The sequence below is a fragment of the Chrysochloris asiatica genome, unplaced genomic scaffold (assembly GCF_000296735.1).
Source record: "Chrysochloris asiatica unplaced genomic scaffold, ChrAsi1.0 scaffold00358, whole genome shotgun sequence".
Classification (NCBI taxonomy): Eukaryota; Metazoa; Chordata; class Mammalia; order Afrosoricida; family Chrysochloridae; genus Chrysochloris; species Chrysochloris asiatica.
The window spans coordinates 1,488,337-1,509,812 of NW_006408876.1; the positions used below are offsets into that span (position 1 = coordinate 1,488,337).

The following is a 21,476-nucleotide window of genomic DNA, read 5'->3' on the forward strand; positions in this document are numbered from 1 at the left end:
TGTTTCATCCCAATGATTGCGATTCCCTCTGTGGAACAAGTCATCCCACTTCCTCCCTGTGCCTCCTGTTTCCCTTCCACCCACCTTCCCATCCCTTCTAGCCATTGTCCTTAGGTACATGTTGCCCTGCCCCTTCGATCTTGAATGATTGACCATTTCAGCATTCACAGTGAGCATCTCGTGCTAGTATCGTTGCTCCCCCTATACACCTTCCTACTGCTTGGCGGAAGGAGGGTGTGTTCCTTTCCAGGAAGGGTTGAGGGCCACAGTTGAAGGTTCTTCCAGTCTCTTTCTGACAAGTAAGCCTGATCTATTGTTTTTCGTTTGTTTTTTTAAGTTTTGAGTTTTGTTCCACATTCTATCCAGGTGCTTCTAATGTGATTCTGTTCAGCAGTACTCCTATCTGATACCAAACCAGTTTGCTGTCAGTAATATACAGTGTCTTTAAGTTGTTCTTTCTTTCTTTACCTCCTGTAACGGAGGCTGCATTGGATAACCCAAGATGGCAGCTGTAGTTTCAGAACCTAAACCACAGCATTCAGATTGTTTCTCAGATTTCTGACACTTATCCATGAAGGGTGAAGAACAGACATAACTCAGACATGGAGCTAGGTATACCTGTGATATTGTCCTGAATTCCAAACTAGTGAGGGAGCGTAAAGACAAAGCACACGTCTTTCTCTGCTAGAATTACATTTGCACCAATACCACAAGTTGCTGTTGTCAAGTGCCGTCCAGTCAGTTTGGACTCATGGCAACCCTGTTTAGGGTTCCTTAGCTGCAGCTGGTGGGTTGGAAATGCCGACCTTGTGGTTTGCAGTCCAGTGCTGATCCACAGCGCCACACGAGGTATCACAAGGGAGTGGCTTTGCAGAACAGATACTTATTTTCTCACAGTGCTGGAGACTAAAAGTCCAAATCAGGGTCTCAGCCATGGTAATTCCTTCCTTGAAGGTAGTTGCAGGCATTCCTGAGTTCCTTGGCTTGTAGACAGTCACCACATAACATCTGCATTTCCTTGTGTTGTGTAGTTTGGCTCTTTTTAAACTCAGATCAATTCTAAACCAACCTTTCTCCAGTATGGTCTACCATTACCAAGAAAATCCTATTTCCAAACCAGATAATATCTACAGGTGTGAACGTCAGGAGTCTGACCCTGTAATAGCATGTACAGCAAGGAACTTGTATTGGGCAGATAGGACATGCCAGGTACTCAGCTGTAAACTGGGTGTGCAGATCACAAATATGAATGAGACATGCTTTCCACTTTCCAGAAGGTTCTAGAGCAATGAGAAGGTCACAGTCTAAATACAAGGGTAAGTAAAAAAAGTATTACTACTAAGGTTTCAGTTCATGAATGCATGGATTTATGCCAAACAAAATGTGCTGTAGGATCAGCACTGAACTGATAACCACAAGGTCAGTGGTTCAAACCCACAAGCTACTCCTTTGAAACCTATACAGGGTCGCTGTAAGTTGGAAGCAACTCGATACTTTTTTAAAAAATGTGATCAGTAAATGTCTGCAGACAAGTTCTCTCAATAATATGCTTGCCTCAGTCTTGTTAGAGGGGGCTTCAAAAGAAAAAAGGTCCAATCAAAACATTGGCTTCCAAGGGGATCTGCTGGGCCAGTCACATCAAGGCAGAGAGGTCAGCTCAGAAGGCCATGGTGGCTGTTGTTTTGGAATTCCCAAGGAGTCGTCTTGATAGATTATCTGGAAAGAAAAAATGGGACAATCACAGGGGCTTACTATGACATTTTAAGAAAATTGAAAAATTGTAAAAATATTAAAAAGGCCTCAAAATGTGTGCCGGGGAATTCTTTTCTATTCCAACAGTGTACCTGCTTGTACTTAAAGGGTAGCAAGAGGAGTCTTTGAGAATTACAATGCAAAACTGTACTCCATCCATCCCGTAGCTCCACTCTTGCCCCTTCAGACTTCTTTTTGGTCCCCAAACTCAAAGAATATTTGAAAGTCACATGATTCGAGTCCCTCACGGATGCCAGATTTGCCATTTTGACGTGGTGTAAGAGTGCAGAATTTGTCAGGGAGGTATTGTTGTTCCATTGTTAAGTGCCTTCGAGTCAGTTCTGACTTATAATGACGCTGTATAGGGTTTCCAAAGAGCGGCTGGTGAATCTGACCTTGTGGTCAGTGCTTTATCCCACAGCACCTCTTAGAGAGATGGAATCACCACCTCCAGAAGGTGTTTCCATCAGAAGATGGAGGATATGTCTGGAAACAATAGCTTCACATATTGATATTTTTGTTTAGAAAGGTTTATATGATTTCTGTAGAAATAACTTTTTGACTAACCCTTGTAATCCCAATACAAAATCAATGGTGATCCATAATGAAGTTTCGAAGATTAGAGTAGTTTGGAGAACCCAAAGCCAGACACATTGCCATGTAGTCAATTCTGACTCTTAGCAACCTTATACGATACAGTAGGGCTGCCTCTTAGGGTTCTCAGTGTCATGGCAGTGCAGGATAATGCACTGGACCACAAGTTTGGTTTGAACTGCAAGGTCAGCAGTTCAAATCTACCAGCAGCTCCTTGGAAACCCTAAACAGGGTTGCTCTGAGTCAGAACCAACTCAATGGCACTAACAACAACAATCTTTACGGAAGCTGACTGCCACATCTTTCTCCCTCAGAGTTGCTGATGGGTTTGAACTGAGGTAGCTGAGTGCTTTACCCACTACATCAACAGGGCTCCTTATCTAAGGAACAGAGAGGCTAATTGCAAATCAGTTTGGTTCCTAAGATCTCACCCGTTGGCTTTCTTTGTGATTTGATCTCACCCTAAAGCAGAAATGTGTCATTTGTATAAAGTATTATAATTGTTCAGTTGAACACACCATACAAGTTTCACTTTAGCCCCATGAGATCCAAATACATTGAATTTGTTTGAAGTAAATACAGTAAGTGGCAGAGGCTCCGAGAAATGAGGCAGCCAGCAGCACTAGAGACACGCAAGATAAAGCTATGTAATACCAGTTGCATTTGAATCAAGAAGACAGATATTTTTAAACGGAAGACCCACAAATAAACTGTTCCTATTGTATCCATTAAATGAAAGTATTCTAGAATCCACTTAAAGCAGACATTTCCAGTTACCACGTCAACTGACATTTCAGTCAAGATTGTGAAGATAATTTCTTAAGAAGAGATATGATCCCAATCTTTGTGCTTTTTACCTGCTCTCTACAAGTGTTTGTTTTCATGCTGTGTTTATTCAAGTATCTTGCTGCACTAAGTTCTTACTCGACATGGCAAACACCTCAATTAGGATGGGCAGACTATAGGTCAACTATAGCAGCAGTGAGCTCTCACTTGATAGATCAGACGTTGACTCTAACAAACACGCTCATTTAGGATCATGATCAAAACGAACTGTTTCCGGGTCAACACATGTTATTGTTCATTTGTTTTGTTTTGTTTTTAAGCAGTGAAATATGCAGTAACTTTCACTGTAAATATGTAAATAAGTATTTAGAAACGTAAACTTTGAGCTGGGTTCAAGTCATGGTGTTTGTTGCATTGTAATGTGCTATCAGCAGGATGTTGCTGTTTCCATGACAACTACCATGATTGTACTTCACCTTGTTCATCAGAAACCTAAACCATACACTCAAACCAGGGTTGAAAATCATAGTTGAAAGAGTTATTATTGTTGCTCTTGTAAGGTGCCACTCGGTGTACAACAGAATGAAACACTACTCTGTCTTGTATCATTCACTGAAAGAGAAGATTGTGTGTGTAAGGCAGTGAAAACCAAATTTATTCATAAGATGGGTATCTTCTCATTCGAGAGCTGTTGATGAAACATGAGAACCTCACTCCAAAGGCTTGTAGGCCATTACTGCCCAAACCAAAACCAAGCCAACTGCCACTGAGCTGATTACAGTTTCTGAGACTGTACGTTTTTATGGGAACAAACAGCCCCATCTTTCTCCCATGGGCCAGCTGGTAGGTTTGAACTGCTGACCTTGTGTTTAACAGCTAAATACCTAACCCACAGCACTACCAGGGCTCCTTATTAGCCACTGAAAAAGAGGTATGCACACACTAGGACTCCTTTTACAAATATATACGTGTTATATATTGACCCTTGTAGTTCCTGCAGACATAGTGACAACTTCCTGTCCCCTGTGTGTGTAGTCCCTCACCGCCTGGAACCTTAACCTATTCATCTTTCTTATGTCTCAGTAGTTTGTGCATTTATATACGGTAGAAAATTAGTTTGTTGTTAATCATTTAATAATTTGGAAGAGCTTATACTAGAATTAAAGCGCTCTGGTAACATAGTGGTTACGAATCAGGCTGCAAACTGCAAGGTCAGCAGTTCGAAACTACCAGCTGTTCCACGGGAGAAAGATGAGGCTTTCTGCTCCAGTAAAGATTTACAGCCTTGGAAACCCTATACAGGGTCGCTATGAGTCAGAATTGACTTCACAGCACATGGCCATCATACTTGAATTGCTTGGTAAAGTGGGGGGGGGACAACAAAAAAGAGGATGATGAGATGGATTGACCCAGAGGCAGCAGCAGTGAGCTCATGCTTAACAGTGATTGTGAGGATGGCGAAGGACTGGGCAACCTTTTTTTCTGTTGGTCACTATGAGTCAGTCCCAACTCGACACATCTCACACTGTGCTGGAGTCCTGGTATGGTGCTGTGGGATAAAGCACTGGACCACAAGATTGGTTTGAACCACAAGGTCAGCAGTTCAAACTCACCAGCTGCTCCTTAGAAACCCTATATAGGGTTGTTATGAGTCAGAACCAACTCAACAGCACTTAACATATAAGAATTAACTAGAAACTCGAATAAAGCAAAAATGCTAACTTACAATGTCAGTAACAATGCTAATTTACAATGTCAGCAAGCTTACAATGTCAACAACAATGCCACCTAACTTACAATGTCAGCAAACTTACAATGTCTGCAACAATGTTAGGTTGCATTTTTTTTTTTTTCTTTTTTCCCTGTTGGTTAGCTCTGCCGTTCATTGGTTCCCAGTATAAATAGGATAGATCATTATGCATTTGATTTGGGCCTCTGATAAGGGCTCACAAAAGAAGGACTCCCATCAGTCTGGGGAGAGTTTGGAGGATATTTCAGGACTTCATGGGCATGAACTTGTCTCTAAGACTCTTTCAAGTGTACATACCATGATCCTTCTTTTGGAAATACGACCTCATCAAAGTGCAGAAAGTTCAGATTAAAAAAAAAGGACTCCATGTTGTCACCCAACATTCTGATCTGACAGGATATTGTGACAAACCTATTACTGTATCAGCGTCAAAGCATTTCAGGGAGCAATACTTAAAGCTACTCTTGTACATAAGAAAAGCCATCCTTCTAGTACATAATGATATCTCTCTCAAAACTTTTTCCCTAACAGAGTCATTACTGCCTTCTCTCTCCCAGGGGTCCTGGCAGAAAGGAAGGTTGGCATAAAAATGCTACCAGTATTTACTGTTTTATTATCTGAGGAACTAAGGAATTTTGCTTACTTTTCAAAAGCAGTAGGATCAGCAAATGCCCAACATGGTCATTTGAATTGAATAACCTTTCCCAGTGTTACATTAAAATACTGATGTTGTTGTTGTTGTTAAGTGCCTTCTCATTGGTTCTGATTCATCGTGACCACCCTGTATGGGGTTTCTACACCAGAACTCTTGGTGTGGTGCTGTGGATTAATGCACTGAACTGCAAAGTTGGTTTGAACCACAAAGGCGGCAGCTCAAGCTCACCAGTAGGTCCTTGGAAACCCTATACAGGATCGCTATGGGTCAGAACAAACTCGACGGCACTTAAGAACAACAACAAAGGGTTTCCAAAGAGCAGCTGGTGGGTTTGAACCACTGACTTTGTGGTTAACAGTCCACTGTTGATTTTACAGTGCCACACCAGGATAGTTATTCTTTAAAACAATGTTTGAAATACTAAAGAACACATTTACACTTGGTAGCATTTTAGCACTAGGGTGATTTTATTTTACTTTAATTCCTAAAACTATCGTCTACCCATACTGTACATGACAGCTGGAATCTGTGGGTTTGTTCTGACGTCTCCCCTCGCTTGCTATGTTGCCTGAAACTACCTTTTTGATCCTCAATGCTCTCGCCTGTCAAAGCGAAGACAGTACCGCAGCATGGGGATGTTGTGACAAAGTAGAAATACCTGTGTCAACTCATTGTGGGCGGTAGAGATGTGCTCTGTTCTGCATGTTCTCCAAGGTGGCGCTAATGTCACCGATTCATAGACTCACAAAGTGACACCTGGTATCACTGGTGACACTGCGGTTAAGTGACTAAGGGTCAGTAGGTCTTCCACATGAGGGTTTGACAGCATTCTTTCTGGCGCTGTCCCCACACTCTCTAAATCATTTCAGTCCCTTTCCGCCTTTCAGTAACCCATCTCCTCTGGGTTAAGTTGGCCATATGTCAATCCCCAAAGACGTTGTCCAATGATATCAAACCCTAGCCCATGAGGAGGAGAGGAAGAATAATATACCTGCAGGGAGTGGAGTAACTCAAAGGACTCAGCAATTCCCCTGCCACTAGAGTTACTTCAGACCTTTGGTAGGACTAGAGGAGACCTCTGCTTCCAACCCATGATTTCCATTAAAAGTCTCCTCCTATAGTCCTTGGAGTCCTGGTGTGGTGCTGTGGGCTAATGCATCAGACTGCAAAGCCAGTTGAACTGCACGGTCAGTGGTTCACGCTCACCAGCTGCTTCTTGGAAACCCTACATAGTGTCGCTATGGGTCGGAATCGACTCAACGGCACTTGACAACAACAACATAGTCCTTAGTCCCTCCACTTACCTCAGCCTTTGTGGTCCTACAGGAAAGTGCTTAGGACACTCTGCCATCAGAGATGACACGAATGTCCCAATGACTAAATTTTCACACACAGAAGCTAACAATCAGTGCACACACACTGAGCCCTAATTGTGTCCTTATAAGTCCTGGTGTGGCGCTGTAGGATAAGCACTTGACCCTAAGGTGGAGTTGAACTGTGAGTTCAGTGGTTCAAACCCACCAGTTACTCCTTGGAAACTTGGAACCAAGCCAAAGACACTTAAGAACAGCAGTCTTTTCCTGGCTGGGCCAGAGGGTAGGTAAATTTCTGAGGCAGGCAAATTTCAGACCTGTAAAATCATTCATAGTTGGAAATGTTCCCTTTGAGCAATGTTTCAAACGTTTCAAAGAAAAAGCATCCTTTGAAATCAAAACATTTCCAATTCGCCAGTGGATTGTAAATGAGGAGACCTTAAAGATTGTTCGTATCCTGTGATGCTGAGAATGGAGATTTCAAGACAGAGTGTCATGTGTTAAAAGTTCCACATGCTCTGGTTCAAGAATTGCTTTAGAGATATATCCTAGGAATGTCAAAAGCCACAGGGATATCTGACGCAGCTCTAGAATCCCGAGAATGCAGATGTCTGTCATACTGAGATGACAGGACTAATAAGCCACAGGTGTTTGCTGAAGGCTGTCCGTAGGCATCACAACTATATTGTCTTCAGGGATTCTGCATTCTCTATTTTGTGAGTTGCATTACCCAAGGCTTGCCATTTCTAGGATTTATTTGTTGAAGCCATCCATCCGTGTGCATCACAACTATATTCTCATTAGGAGTTCTGCATTCTCGATTGCACAGGTTGCATGGAAGATACCCATGGTTTGCCATTTCTAGAATGTATTCTTTGAAACCATTATCTGTGCTGGATTCTTGACACACCGGCAGCAAAAAACAAGCAAAGTGTTGCCTTGAAATGGTTGGGGGAAGCAGGCCTGGAGGGAGGGTCTTTTGGTGACAGTCCGTGGAAGTTGCTGACTGCTGACATGTCCTTTTGCTTTGCAGGAATGTGAGTTCGGCTGGAGAGGAGGCCCGCCGCAGGATGCGGGAATGTGATGGACTCACAGACGCGTTGCTGTACGTGATTCAGTCTGCCCTGGGAAGCAGCGAGATTGATAGCAAGGTCTGTTGTTGTCTTTGCCTTGATTGAGGATGTTCAGGAATACAGGTGCCCAATGGAATAGACTGGGTAACCACAATGGGCAATGAATGCAGTGTTTAATATGAAGGACCTTCAAAAAGTTTGTAGGAAATAGAATGAAAAGGTCATGGACTGTTTGAAGCCCCCTCATACTTTGCTTTTATGCAAAGTTCCCTTGCATGCATCCGGTAGATTCTAAACAGGGCCCCTAATCCTGGTTTATCAGAGCACTGTGGCTCCATGTAATAAGCACTGGACTATGAACCAAATGGTTCGAGCCCACCAGCCACTCCACAAAAGAAAGATGAGGTTTTCTGCTCCCACAAATCTTTGTAGGACTTTGTAAAGATTTGCTAAGATTTCTGTTTCCACAAAGCTCCCAAGACTCTAGCTCTGGAAACCCTGAACAGGGTCACTATGAGTCAGAACAAACTCAAAGGCACTTAACAACAACATACCTAACCTGGCAAGCTGGTAGCAGCCGTAACTCATTATCAGTAATGAGAAATAATTTGTATTAAGGCATTAAAACCACAGGTCTGTCCAAAGAAGTGCATCAACTTTTGCCGCATTACCTTCAAGTCTCTAGCTTTGATTTCACAGAATCCACTGTGAAAAGAAAAAGGGTGATTAAAGCCACTGGGAGTTGAATAATATGATATTCTTATCAATTATGTTTTAACAACTGTTAATTGTATCCGATGCCATTTTTAAAACTGCCTGGCAACGTCTAAATGAATGAAGCTGTCTAAATGTTCCCTCCTCCATATCTATTAAATACATGAGTTCACAGTCAAAATAGAATCAGATGGACCTTTCCTGTGTTTGAGCTATTACGTTTTATCTTGGTTATGTTAGTTTTCTTCTACCATGAATATAGATGGATACAGTCGCTTCACGATATCCTGACAAGGATGCTGACTTTACCAATATGGTTAAAGCCATTTATGTGATAGATGCGATCTTCCAATATAGAGTTACTCAAGAGTGATACTGATGATAATTTGGCTTGACTTGATGGCAGTTAGTAACAACAACAATTAATAGCTGCAGGATGCTGCCCTGTGCGTGCTAGGATGTTAAGCAACATCGCTGGCCTCTACCCACTAGTTGCCAGGAACACCCCTCTTCCCAGCCACAACAATCTAAAATGTTTCAGAGGTTCCCAGACTTCCTATGAGGAGCTAGTGTGGACCTGGTTGAGAACCACTGCTTTAATCCCATGGTCTCCAACTGGCTCTACATCAGAAATGCAGATTGAACTTTTAGTACATACCCATGCCAAAGCCCATCCATAGCTCATCTGTTTCAGAACGTCTGACTCAGAGTCAGCAGTTGATGTGATGTTCATGTTGGACTATGAACCTTGACTTTGCAGGTGCAGATTTGGAGCACGCTCTCTAATCAAGAATTGTAGTAGTTGTTGTTGTTGTTGTTAGGTGCCGTTGAGTCAGTACCAATTCATAGTGACCCTCTGCACAACAGAACGAAACACTACCAATCCTGGGCTAACCTCACAATTGTTGCCACGCTTGAGCCCACTGATGCTGCCACTTGGCCAATCCATCTCTCTGGGGGTCTTCCACTTTTTCTCTGACTCTCCACCTTACCGAATATGATATCCTTCTCTAGCAACTGGTCCCTCCTGACAATATGTCCAAAGTATGAGAGATGAAGTTTGGCCATTCTGCCCTCCAAGGAGCACTCTGGCTACACTTCTTCCAACACAGATCTGTTGGTTCTTTTGGCAGTCCATGACAGTTTCAATATTCTCCTCCAACACCATAACTCAAAAACCATCAGTCATAAAGTCATAAAAAGTCAGATGAAGAACAAGAATGAGTGACTTCATCCATTCTATTATTATTTGGTAATGGGGATGATTTCACATAACACTTGTCAACCTTGACTACATATTAGAGTACTGAGAGAGACTTCAGAAATCCTGGAGCCAGAGCCCTACCTACCCCACCAAGATTAGACTTCACTTTATAACATCTGCTGGATGCCACCCTTTTCAGTACACATTTTTCCAATTCTGAATTTTGTTTTACTATTACCACTGGCACTCTATTAAGTTTACATCCACTAATTTACTATTTATTATAAACTTCAAAGACCAAGTATAGTAAATTAATGGTTTAAGCATTCCTTATTTATGAAAGACTTTAATGGCCATGTTAGGATTTTTGTTTTGTTGTATCACTGACAAAGAAATTAAAGCTCTAAGACAGTGTGCAGTCAAGATGTCTTGAGTATTTGCGGATGCTAGTTAGCATATCAGACACATGGTTTTTAAAAGAACTGCTGAAGGAGACCCACTGAGAGAGGAATGCTAAGGATCTTAATCATCTGAATGTAGACTATGAGGAGACTGCAAAAAGTTCATGGGCAATTAGAATGAAGAGATAATAGAATTCTTCCACAAACATTTTTTAAGTCCCCTGGTGCAGACTGAAGCACTAGGACAAAAGCCTTCTGGCTAGGATGGTGTCATGGATTGAACTGTGTCCCCCCCTACACACCTCCAAAATATGTGTCAATGTGGCTAGAAATCATGGATCTCAGGGTTATGTAATTACCCTCCACATTGATCTGATATAATTATCCTCCACATGTGATCTGATGTAACTACCCTCCATATGTGATCTGATGTAATTGCCCGCCACATGTGATCTGATGTAATTATCCTCCACATATGATCTGATAGAATTAGCCTTCACGTGTGATCTGGTGTAATTGCCCACAATTTGTCACCCAATGTAATTATCCGATGTGTTATAAATCCCAGCCTCTAGGAACTCTAGGATGTTGATGAGGCAAAATTTATGGAGTTATGTTCGTCAGGCAGGATACACTCTATAGGGTTAGATTTTATCTTGAGTCAGTCTCTTGAGACATAAAAGAGATTAAACAAGGTAGGAGGGATCCGAGAGACCTCCTATCTCCAATAAAGAGCCAGGAATAGGGTGCATCCTTTGGGCCCAAAGCCCTTGTGCCGAGAAGCTCCTAGACCCAGGGGAAGATTGAGGACAAGGACCTTCTTCCAGAGCTGACAGACAAAGCCATCCCTTTTGGAAAAGTCTGGAATCCAAACTTCTTGACTCCTAAACTCTTGAGTCCTGATGTGGCACTGTGGGATAAGACACTGGGTCACAAAGTCGGTTTGAACCACAGGTTCAGGGGTTGAAACTCACCAGCCATTCCTTGGAAACCCTATGCAGGATCTCTATGAGTTGAAAGTGACTCGATAGCACTTAACAACAATGAGAGAATAGATTTCTGTTTGTTAAAGCCATCACTTGGGATATTTCTGTTATGGAGCATTAGACAATTAAGACAGTTGGATTCCAAAAGAGCTTTAGTATGATCTGGGCCCTGAAAATGATAATAAATTAAGAGCTACCAACCTCTCCATTGGGCCAGAGCCCATGCCGCCATTGCTGGTGTCATGGCGATCTTCAGGAGAAGGTTCCAGGACAGAGTGCTCCCTGGAAAACCATCGTTTTTCTGGTGTATCGGATGACCAGCCTCCAAGAACTCCAAGACCTTGGGAGTCCACATTTTCCTTCAAAGAAGAAAGTGAATAAACTGGGACTATTGAGGGTTAGAGGTGTGCTTGGATGGTGTAACCAGTCAGCGTACTCAGCTGCTAATCAAAAGGTTAGAGAGTCAGGTCCATTCCAAGTCCCCTTGAAAGAAAGGTCGAGCACTAGATCTGGTTTTGAAAATCAGCCACTGTTCTGCTCTGACATACAAGGGGTCACCATGAGTTGGAGTCGACTTAAAGACGACAGGGATACTGGGCTGGTGTTAGAATACGCAGTGTTCAGGGATTGAGTAGAAAGAGAACGGAGCTTGGAGTCAGGATAGCAGTGGTTGATGGTGTCAGCCCCAGCCCAGACACAAGTGAACTCAGTGTTTCAATGACCAGGATGTGCTATTGAGTTTTAACGTATTATTATTGCAGCATGATTTTCCACTCAGCCTTCTGCTCAGCTATATCTGAGCTTTCACGATGACAAGTTGGAGGGGACAAATGAGTACACGTCCTCTTTAAAGCCAATGTAGTTAATGAATCAGAGAGCCCAGATTCTAGGCAAGCTCCCTGCTCGGCTCTGATAATTGGAACAGTTTATTGAACGGGGAGCATATGGTGAAATACTCCACAGACGACTTCCAAATTAGCCCTTTCTAATAGAAAATAAGGAGTCAAAATGACCCCAGTGACCAAGAGTAACTGAGAAAAGTACTGTTGACAGGAACAAATGTCAAAAATAAAATGATCAGCTGGATGCTGTGTTTTTCTTCTTTTCACCCAACCCCGTTAGAGAAAAGCCTGCAAATTGGTATCCCACCCAAAACCAAGGCAGACTGCAAAGCTCCAGGAAACTGAATGGGAGGGGAAATTCAATTCCTGTGCCTCTGTCCTCCACCTCTCTTCAATGTCTTCTCTCTCCTCCTCATCCTCCACAACCCCCACTTCCTCTCCCTAATCATCTCCCCTCCACAAGTAGATTATAAAGCATTTTCCTAGAAACTGTGGGTTTATTCCCCAGCTGTCGTCTGTTAAAAGATGAACAGCTGGAGGAGAAAGAACTGTTTTATTTTTTTTCTCCAAAGGTTTTGATATAAGGGAACCCAGTTTGAGCTGATTCAAGCATCGTTCCGACTTAATATCATAACAGTTTTCTTCCAATGAGTGACTTTTCTATCTTTCATGTCTCAATTGTCCTGTGTTTACCTGCTTTCATGCTGGACTTTTCTTTGATGCTGAGCAAATGCTTGAAGTAGAAAATCAGGTTGACTCAGAGCCCATGGGATTAGCAGTTCATGGAACCTCTGAGATTGGAGAGAGAGGTCAAGAATGGCCCAGACTCCAGAAATAAATCTGGAGAACTGGGTTTCCTAATTGTGTTCTGTAAACTCCCACTAGCCAAGTTACCTTCCTTTCACTAGGGAACAGGTATGAGGGAAATGTGTATCTGCTTTAAACCCTAGTGGTTAGGCTCCAGTGAAGAGGCTAGACCCAACGCTGCCCCCAGTACCACAGAGAAGTGGCACAAACACGAGTTACCCACACTTTTGAACATCATTTTCTTCATCTGTTACATGGAACTAGGTACCAGTCTTCAAGGCTGGCTGCCACAGGGTAAAAGGCTCAACATAAAATGCTACTCAATCGATGGCTTAAGGAATATAACTTCAAGAACATGATTGCCATCAATCAGTTCCAACTCTTGGCGACCCCAGTGTCTCAGAACAGAACTGTGCTTCACAGAGGTTTCAAAGGCAGATTTTTTTTGAAGCAAATCACCAGGCCTTCCAAGGGGTATCTGGGTGGTCTTGAACCTCCAACTTTAGTTAACAGTGAAGTGTACAACCCAGAGGCCCCGAAACTAATCTGTTGTTGTTGTTGTTGTTAAGTACTGCAGAGTCAGTTATGACTCACAAACATCCCATATAGGGTTTCTGAGACTGTAAATCTTTTGTGGGAGTAGATAGCCTCATCTTTCTCCCACAGTGTGGTCAGTGGGATCTAATCACCTACCTTGTGGTTTGCAGCCCAGTGCTTATCCCATGGAGCCACTGCGCTCCCAAATAAAACTTGTTTTTGTTGTTAAGTGTACAGTCTTAACAGACCCATAGCGACCCTGTATAGGGTTTCCTAGGAGCAACTGTTGAGCTTGACTCACCAAACTTGCGATTCAAACCAACTTTGCACTAAACACGACTTAATTTCTTCCGCCATTATTTTGTCCACGTCATTACATTGGTGATTTTTTTTTTTCTTTTTCTCCATGGTTTCTTGAGTCATAAAAAAAAGTTAAAAGGTCCATTTTGCTCTTAATATGGGAGTCAACAATTTGGGGGGGGGGGCAGGGCAGCATTAAAGGACTTGATAATAAATATTTTAGACTGAGACCAAGTAGTGTCTACGGAAACAATTTAACTTGGCCCACGTCTTGTGTAAGAAGCTATATTGTTGTTAAGTGCCATCGGTTCCAACTCATAGCGAACCCTGTACAGGGTTTCCAAGGAGCGGCTGGTGAGTTTGAACTGCCCACCTTGTTGTTAGCAGTCTAGTGCTTATGATACAGTGCCATACCAGGACTCCTATCTTCAGTGCCATAGACACTGCACTAGCAAACGAGTCTGTGTTTTTACAAAAAGCAGGTATGTTTGGTCCATGGGCCAAAGTTTGCTGGTCCTTGCCTTTCACAATCAGAAAAGATTAGAACTGCTCATTTCTGAAATTCCCAACTTTATTTCTGATGGTAATAGCAAGTCACTTGTCTACATATATTATATGAGGGCTTCAGAAATTCATGGACAAATGAAATTACAAGACAGTGGAGTTTCCCACGAGCTTTCTGAAACCCCTCGGGTGCTGGGCGCTGTTCTATAAGCCCTACAGCTGTTCAGTCAGTCCTCGTGGTAGCCCTGTGAAGCTGTACCCCCAGCTTACAGACAAGGACCCAGAAACACAATGCTCTCTCTGTGCCTCCGTTTCCCCCTCTGGGAAATGGAGATGTTCATAATGGCATCTACCTTCCTGGAATGCTGTGAGGAGCTCTGCTGAAGGCCACCAGCTCAGCTCATTAAGTGGCAGAGCCAAGACTGGAACCTGAGCAGAGTAGCTCAAGAGTGCATGCTAGAGACCTACCAGAGCACCCATGCTACAAGCCCTTGTGTGGTGTTGACTCTGTCTCAGGTGTTTATCTCAGCGGTTTCTGTGGCTGCTGGAACAAACTTGGTGACTTAAGACACAGAGTTCTTACATTTCTTACAGAGTTCTTATAGGTAAGAAGTTACAGTGGGTGGCACGGGGCTAAAATCTAGGTGTTGAAAGGACTGTGTTCCTTCTTAGGTCTCCATTTCTTCGCTTTTTCTTGCTTTTGGAGGCCACCCATATTCCTTGGCTCATAGTCCTTCCTCCAGCACCAAAGCTAGTAATGGCTAGTCAGGTTGGTCTTAGTTTGGGTTCTTCAGAGGAACAGAGTCAGTAAAGTTTACACAAGTATATATAAATGTTGTTGTTGTTATTGTCAGGTGCCGTCAAGTAGGTACCAACTCATAGCAACATTATTTATGCACAACACAATGAAACATCGTCCGGTCTTGTGCCAACCTCACAATCATTGCTAGGCTTGAGCCCATCGCAGCTGCCACTGTGCCATTCCATCTCGTTGGGGGTCTTCCTCTTTTTCTCTGACCTGCCACTTTACCAAACACGATATCCTTCTCCAGGGACTGGTCCCTCTTGATGCTATGTTAGAAGTATGAGAGATGAATGCTGGCCATCCTGGCTTCTATGGAGCAACCTGGTTGTACTTCTTCCAACGTAGACTTGTTTGTTCTTTTGGCAGTCCATGTACTTTTAATATTCTCCTCCAACACCATAACTCACATGCATTTATTCCTCTACTGTCTTCCTTATTCACTGTACAACTTTCGTATGCATATGAGGTTATTGAAGATACCATGGCTTGGGTCAGGTGCACCTTAGTCCTGAAAATGACATCTTTGCTCCTGAACACTTTAAAGAGGTCTTATGCAACAGATTTGCCTAGTGCAATATGTCATTTGATTTCTAGATAACTGCTTCCCTGAGTGTTGATATTGGTTCAAGCAAAATGAAGTCTTTGACAACCTCCATCTTTTCTCCATTTGTCATGATGCTGTGATGAGGATTTTTGTTTTCTTTACAATGAGGTGCAGCCCATACCAAAGGCTGTGGTCTTTGACCTACACACATCTGTAAGTGTGTACATACGCACATATGTGTATATATACATATATATATATATACACACTCATCTTCATCAGTAGGCATACTATATATACAATCACAATACAAGTTGATTACATGACAAACCGCTGATGATCATGGCCTCACCAAATTAACCCAAATCATTGACCTTCACAGTGACTTTCTCACACCATATAGCTGATGCTCCTGCCTCATTATTCCACTTATGATGGTGCTGTGAGTACACTGGGCTCCATGAGAGTCCAGGTTCATCTCCCCACTCCCCCAGAGGCAACTGTATTTCCCCCCTCACCCCGTAACATAGCATGTTCACACGATCCTAGTATCAGCACCTGTGCGTCTCTGTGGGGCATTATTCTACCTACTACACATCTCTGTGTTAGCTCACCTGACCCTCACTACACACCTGAAATGTAGGTGCTCTTACATCATCTCCATTTCACTGAGATTGGAGAGGGCAGTGCATTACCCAGAACCACACAGCCGGTACTCATAGACTGCTAACTTCTACCAACTCTGTCTCGAAAAGCATGGAAAGGTGAAAACACTGATGCCCTTCAGTGCCCACAGCACCTGCTTACCTCGGGTGACCTGGCTTGTAGCTGTTGTCCCTTTTTCCAACCAGGAAGTGTCCTGGTGGTCAGTAAACATTAGTGTCACCTTCCCAGAGCTGGAGAATTTTATCAGGAGGGACAACATGCTTGGTAAAGTGGAGAGTCCGCAAAATGAGGGAAACCCCAACGAGATGGGTTGGCATAGTGGCAGCAGCAGTGGGCTTGAGCGTAGCAGCAGTTGTGAGGGTGGTGTGGGACCAGGTGGTGTTTTATTCTGTTGTATAGGGTCACTATGAGTGGACTTGATGGCACCTAACAATAACAAATGGAGCCTGGGCTGTGGCACTGTAGGACCAGCACTAGACTGTGAGCCACACGACCAGTGGTTCAAACCCACCAACTGTTCCTCGGAAACCCTATACCTGGTTGCTATGAATCATATCTGACTTGATGGCATTTAACACCAATAACAACATTGAATCCGAGGGAGAAAGATGAGGCTTTCTGCTCCTGCAAAGATTTAAAGCCTCGGAAACCCTTTACAGGGTCACTCTGAGTCAGAATTGACTCGATGGTACTTAATGGTAACAATCTATGATCCTGAGCCCTGATCCACAAGTAGGAGTCATCTATAAATGGGGGGGGGGGCACTTTGGGAACATCTGATGGTTGGTTTACGTTCCCCTCGGGCCCCATTGGCATGTGAACTTCAGTCAACAGGGATAGATGTTTATAGAAGTAACTGTTGCTGAGAAGTTGTTTCGTTGGGAGAGAGAGGTACGTCTTCAGACCTTTCCAATCTTTGCTCAGTTCTTTCTGCTATGAGTGTCAGGGATGCTGTAGAAATCAGCAGTGAAGAGCCTCCAGAGGAGTGCATGTCCATATGCATGTGTTTGTACACATGTGTACATGTAAGTGTGTGTGTATATATGTTTGTGTCTGTGTACCTATGTGTGTGCTTGTGTGCACACGGAGTGTTTTTCTCAGCAAAAAAGTCCCACTGGGTATTCACTCCTCCCCTGCCCTTTGCTCTCTCTCGTGTCCACAGACCGTTGAAAACTGTGTGTGCATCCTAAGGAACCTCTCCTACCGGCTCGCAGCAGAGACCACTCAGGGACAGCACATGGGCACGGACGAGCTGGATGGACTGCTGTGTAGCGAGGCCAACGGCAAGGACGCAGAGAGTTCCGGGTGCTGGGGCAAGAAGAAGAAGAAAAAGAAATCCCAGGACCAGGTGATGCGAACAAGCCGTCAACCCCTTCCCGAGTGGCAGCGTCAGGGTTTTCCATCTGTGTGTGTCCGCAGGGAGCTCTGGGGTTTCAGCATGGGTTCACATCCCTAGCTCCTTGGGCCAGTCCTGCCTCCTCCCTGGGGGAGTCTCTCATCAGGGGTGGAACTGTCGATGATAGTTCACCTGCACCCCAAGTCTGGCCGCAGATCCAAGACAGGAAATGGCAAAAGCAGGAACAGTCACTCACTCCAAGTTGACCTGACCCTGATTTTTCTGTGTGTCGGTTCACATATTTATCATGTCCCTTGTTAGGGCCAGCAGCGGTGATGTGCCCCAAGTGGCTTACAAGGTGTCAGGAGAGGGGCAGAGGAGAACAGTACACCTTTTTATAGGGTGCTTTAAAACATTTCAATGTGCCATCTTCCACTTATGATTGGAGAATCCACAAAGGTGCCAACACAGTCAGTGCCCATGGAAACCTGGCTGCGAGGGCAGTCCAGGTGACTGCAGAGTGATGACTAGCTAGAGGGACCTCTTACAAACACCATGGATGTTACCTGGTGTGACTGGAAGCAGGTGGCCCTGCAGAGACGTGAAGGCCACCAGGCCACTTTCCTTTATCTTTGGGGATCAGAGCTGCCTCCATTCTTCCCACTGGTAGGCAAGACCCCTCTGGTAGGTGATCCCCTCACCTGGACCACCCCATTAGGTGCAGATACAGCCCCCTCACCCTCCAGCTGTGGCAGTGTGCTCAGACTACCACCACGAAGGTCTCACAGACTCACTCTCCACCTGCCGTTGGCAGAACACGACCCCAAACTCACTCATGCCCCCAGCTCTCTCGCTTCCAGTTTATTGTAAATGCACAGAAGAATTTGTTGAGATCACAGCACATTATTTTATCAACTGAATGGGTTAAAGCAAACCAAACCCATTGCCAATAAATCAACTGCGACTCATCGATCCCCCCGTAGGCTACCGTAGAATGGCCCCATGGGTTTCCAAGGTTGTTATCTCTAGGGAAGGAGACTGCCACATTGTCTTTCTGCTGAGCAGCTGGTGGGTTGGAACTACCAACCTTGCAGTTGGCAGCTGAGCGCTTAACCACTGCACCACCAGGGCTCCTTTGAGTAAGGGAAGAAAGAAGACTTTTTGTTCGATTAAGGATTGATTTCTTTTCATTTCTTGTTCTCGGAGGAGTTCCGGTGGTGCTGGCGGTTAAGCACTGTACTGTTAAACCATAAGGTCAGCAGTTGCAACCTAACAGCAGCTCCGATGGAGAAGACAAGGCAGTCTGCTTCCATAAATATTTCCAGCCTCAGAAACCCAAGGGAACAGTTGCAGGCTGTCCCATAGGGTCGCTAGGAATGGGAATCGGCGGGATAGCAGTAGGTTTGGGTTTTGGGTTTGGTTCTGGTTCTCTGGTTGTTGGCAGTCCTCACCCACTGCCAGTGTAGTTCTTCCAACTCTGTCTTTGCCTGCCCCAGCTCAGCATGACTGTAATGTAGGAGACAGACGCTTGCTGCGTCTTTGATCACCACCTCCTCCTCTGGGAATGGAATTTTGAGCTGGCCTTTTCTCCTGTCATGGATCAGTGCTGTGTCTTCTGTCTTCTCCTTCAATTGGAAGGGAATTTAAGGGGCCTCATGGTGCTTTTGAGTTATGGTTTTGGAGGAGAATTTAGAAAGTGCCATGGACTGCCAAAAGAACCAACAGATCTGTGTTGGAAGAAGTGCAGCCAGAGAGCTCCTTGGAGGCCAAGATGGCCAAACTTTGTCTCTCATACTTCAGACATATTATCAGGAGGGACCAGTCATTGGAGACGGATATCATGTTTGGTAAGGGAGAGGGTCAGAGAAAAAGAGGAAGACCCCCAGTGAGATGGATTGGCAAGCGGCAGCATCAGTGGGCTCAAGCATGGCAACAATTGTGAGATTGGCCCAGGACCGGGCAGTGTTTCATTCTGCTGTATATAAGGTAGCTATGAGTCGGTACTGACTCGATGGCACCTAACAACAACACAATGGTGCAGTGGATTAAGCATTGGGCTGTTAACTGCAGGTTAGCCACTCCATAGGAGAAAGATGAGGCTGTCTGCTCTCGTGAAGGTTCACTCACAGTCTCAGAAACCCTGTGGAGCAGATCATATACTTGGCTGCAGTGAGTTGGAGTTGACTCAAAGACAGTTGTTTTTGTTGTTGTTTTAAGAAGCAGTGACTGTAGTTTTGGCCTCAGCCACTCCCCCCAGGGCAGTAGCTGGTATTTACCAGACACTGCCTGGGTGCCAGGCATTCTGCTAGCTACTGTCTGATTCCTCTGTACTGCCACCCGGTCCTGAAGACAGCCAGGATTCAGGAAAGGTTTCAGCAGAGCTTCCCAACTCGGATGGATTAAGACACTAGAAGAAAAGGCTAGTGGTCTACTTCCAAAACTCAGTCAGTGAAAACACTCAGGATCATAGCGAAGCATCACGGGCACGGTGCAAGATCCTGCAGCGTTTGTGTGTGTGAGGTTGGCATGAGTCAGGGACGGACCCTTGAGGGCAACTGAACCATGGAAGGGAGCAAACCACTGTGGCGTCTGAGCATCTTCAATATGAAACCACACAAAAAGCACAGGCAGGAGAGCAAAGGGTTCATGGTTTGGTTTGGTTTTGCTCACTTCCTTTTTCTGGACCATTTTACTGTGGGATCTAGTCCCTACTGCTCTGTTCTGCACATAGGATTCAGCACAGCAAAGCTAGGAAGAAAGGAAAACCTGAAGGCAGAACTCCGATGCTGTCCAGCTTGCCTGGTGATGGTGCTAACAGCTCCTGGGTCTAGCCCAGGACTGATGCACACATGGTCTCCTCGTGGACCCCAGTAACTCAGGAATACAAACTGGGGAAACTCTATGAATACAACATCGAGTCAACTTCTACTCACAGTAAATCTCAACAAGTTTTCTGAGAGTAAATCTTTACGGGAGCATACAGCCTCATCTTTCTCCCACTGAGTGGTTAGTGGGTTTGAACCACCAACCTTGGGGTTTGCAGCCCAACACCCAATCCACAGTGCAACCAGGACTCCTGAATACATTAGTCTTAGCTAAAGAGACTTTAAGAAGCCATGCTAGCACCAAGGTTAAGCACTCGGCTGCTAACCATAAAGTTGTTCATTTGAACCCACCAGGCACTGAGAGGGAGGGATATGACAATCTGCTTCTGTAAAATGACAGCCTTGGGAACCCTATGGGCAGTTCTTCCCTGCTCTACAGGGTCACTGCGAGTTGGAATTACCTTGATGGCAAGTGGGGTAAAGAAACTTTAATCTGAGAGTGAATTCAGTCTGATACCAAGGTTTCATTTCTCTCCAACATTGGCTCCAATTCTGGGGCGTCTCTGGGATGCACCAAACTGATCACTGCAGTTTCAACCAATAATGAGCCTTTTCCCTAGCTCTGCAGAAATGCACTATGACTTTAAATCTCTCAAGTGACAGATGAGATGAGCTATTGATTAGGTTCCAAGAATGACTTTACCCCCACGGGAATACAGCCCTTCCTTCCGGGTGTCCCTTGTGAGTGTCTTCGTTAGGTGCCATTGAGTCATTCCAGCGCAAACCCAGCAGAAGGAATCTCTGCCCAGTCCTGCGCCTTCCTCACAGTTGTATTTGAGCCCACTGTTGCAGACAGTTTGTCCGTCCATCTCACTGAGGACTGTCCTCTTTGTCACTGACCTACTTTAACAAGCATGATGTCCTTCACCAGGGACCAGTCCCTCCTGATAAAATGTCCAAAGTACATGAGATGATGTCCTGTCACCCTCATTTCTAAGTTGTCTGTTCTTCCCCCAGTCCACACCTATTCAGTATTCTTCACAGAATGTTGCGGTACACCATTCCCCAGGCTTCGAAAGCTA

At 44.4% G+C, this 21,476-nt stretch overlaps 1 protein-coding gene across 1 annotated transcript in view; it reads left to right on the forward strand.

The window, feature by feature from the left end:
* The window catches only part of CTNND2 (catenin (cadherin-associated protein), delta 2), a 560,917-nt gene that overhangs the window by 354,883 nt on the left and 184,558 nt on the right, over positions 1 to 21,476 (forward strand). The window contains exons 6-7 of the mRNA XM_006876162.1: positions 7,884 to 8,001; positions 17,396 to 17,581. Of these exons, the coding sequence (XP_006876224.1) occupies positions 7,884 to 8,001; positions 17,396 to 17,581 (304 nt within the window). The remainder of the gene's footprint in view (positions 1 to 7,883; positions 8,002 to 17,395; positions 17,582 to 21,476) is intronic.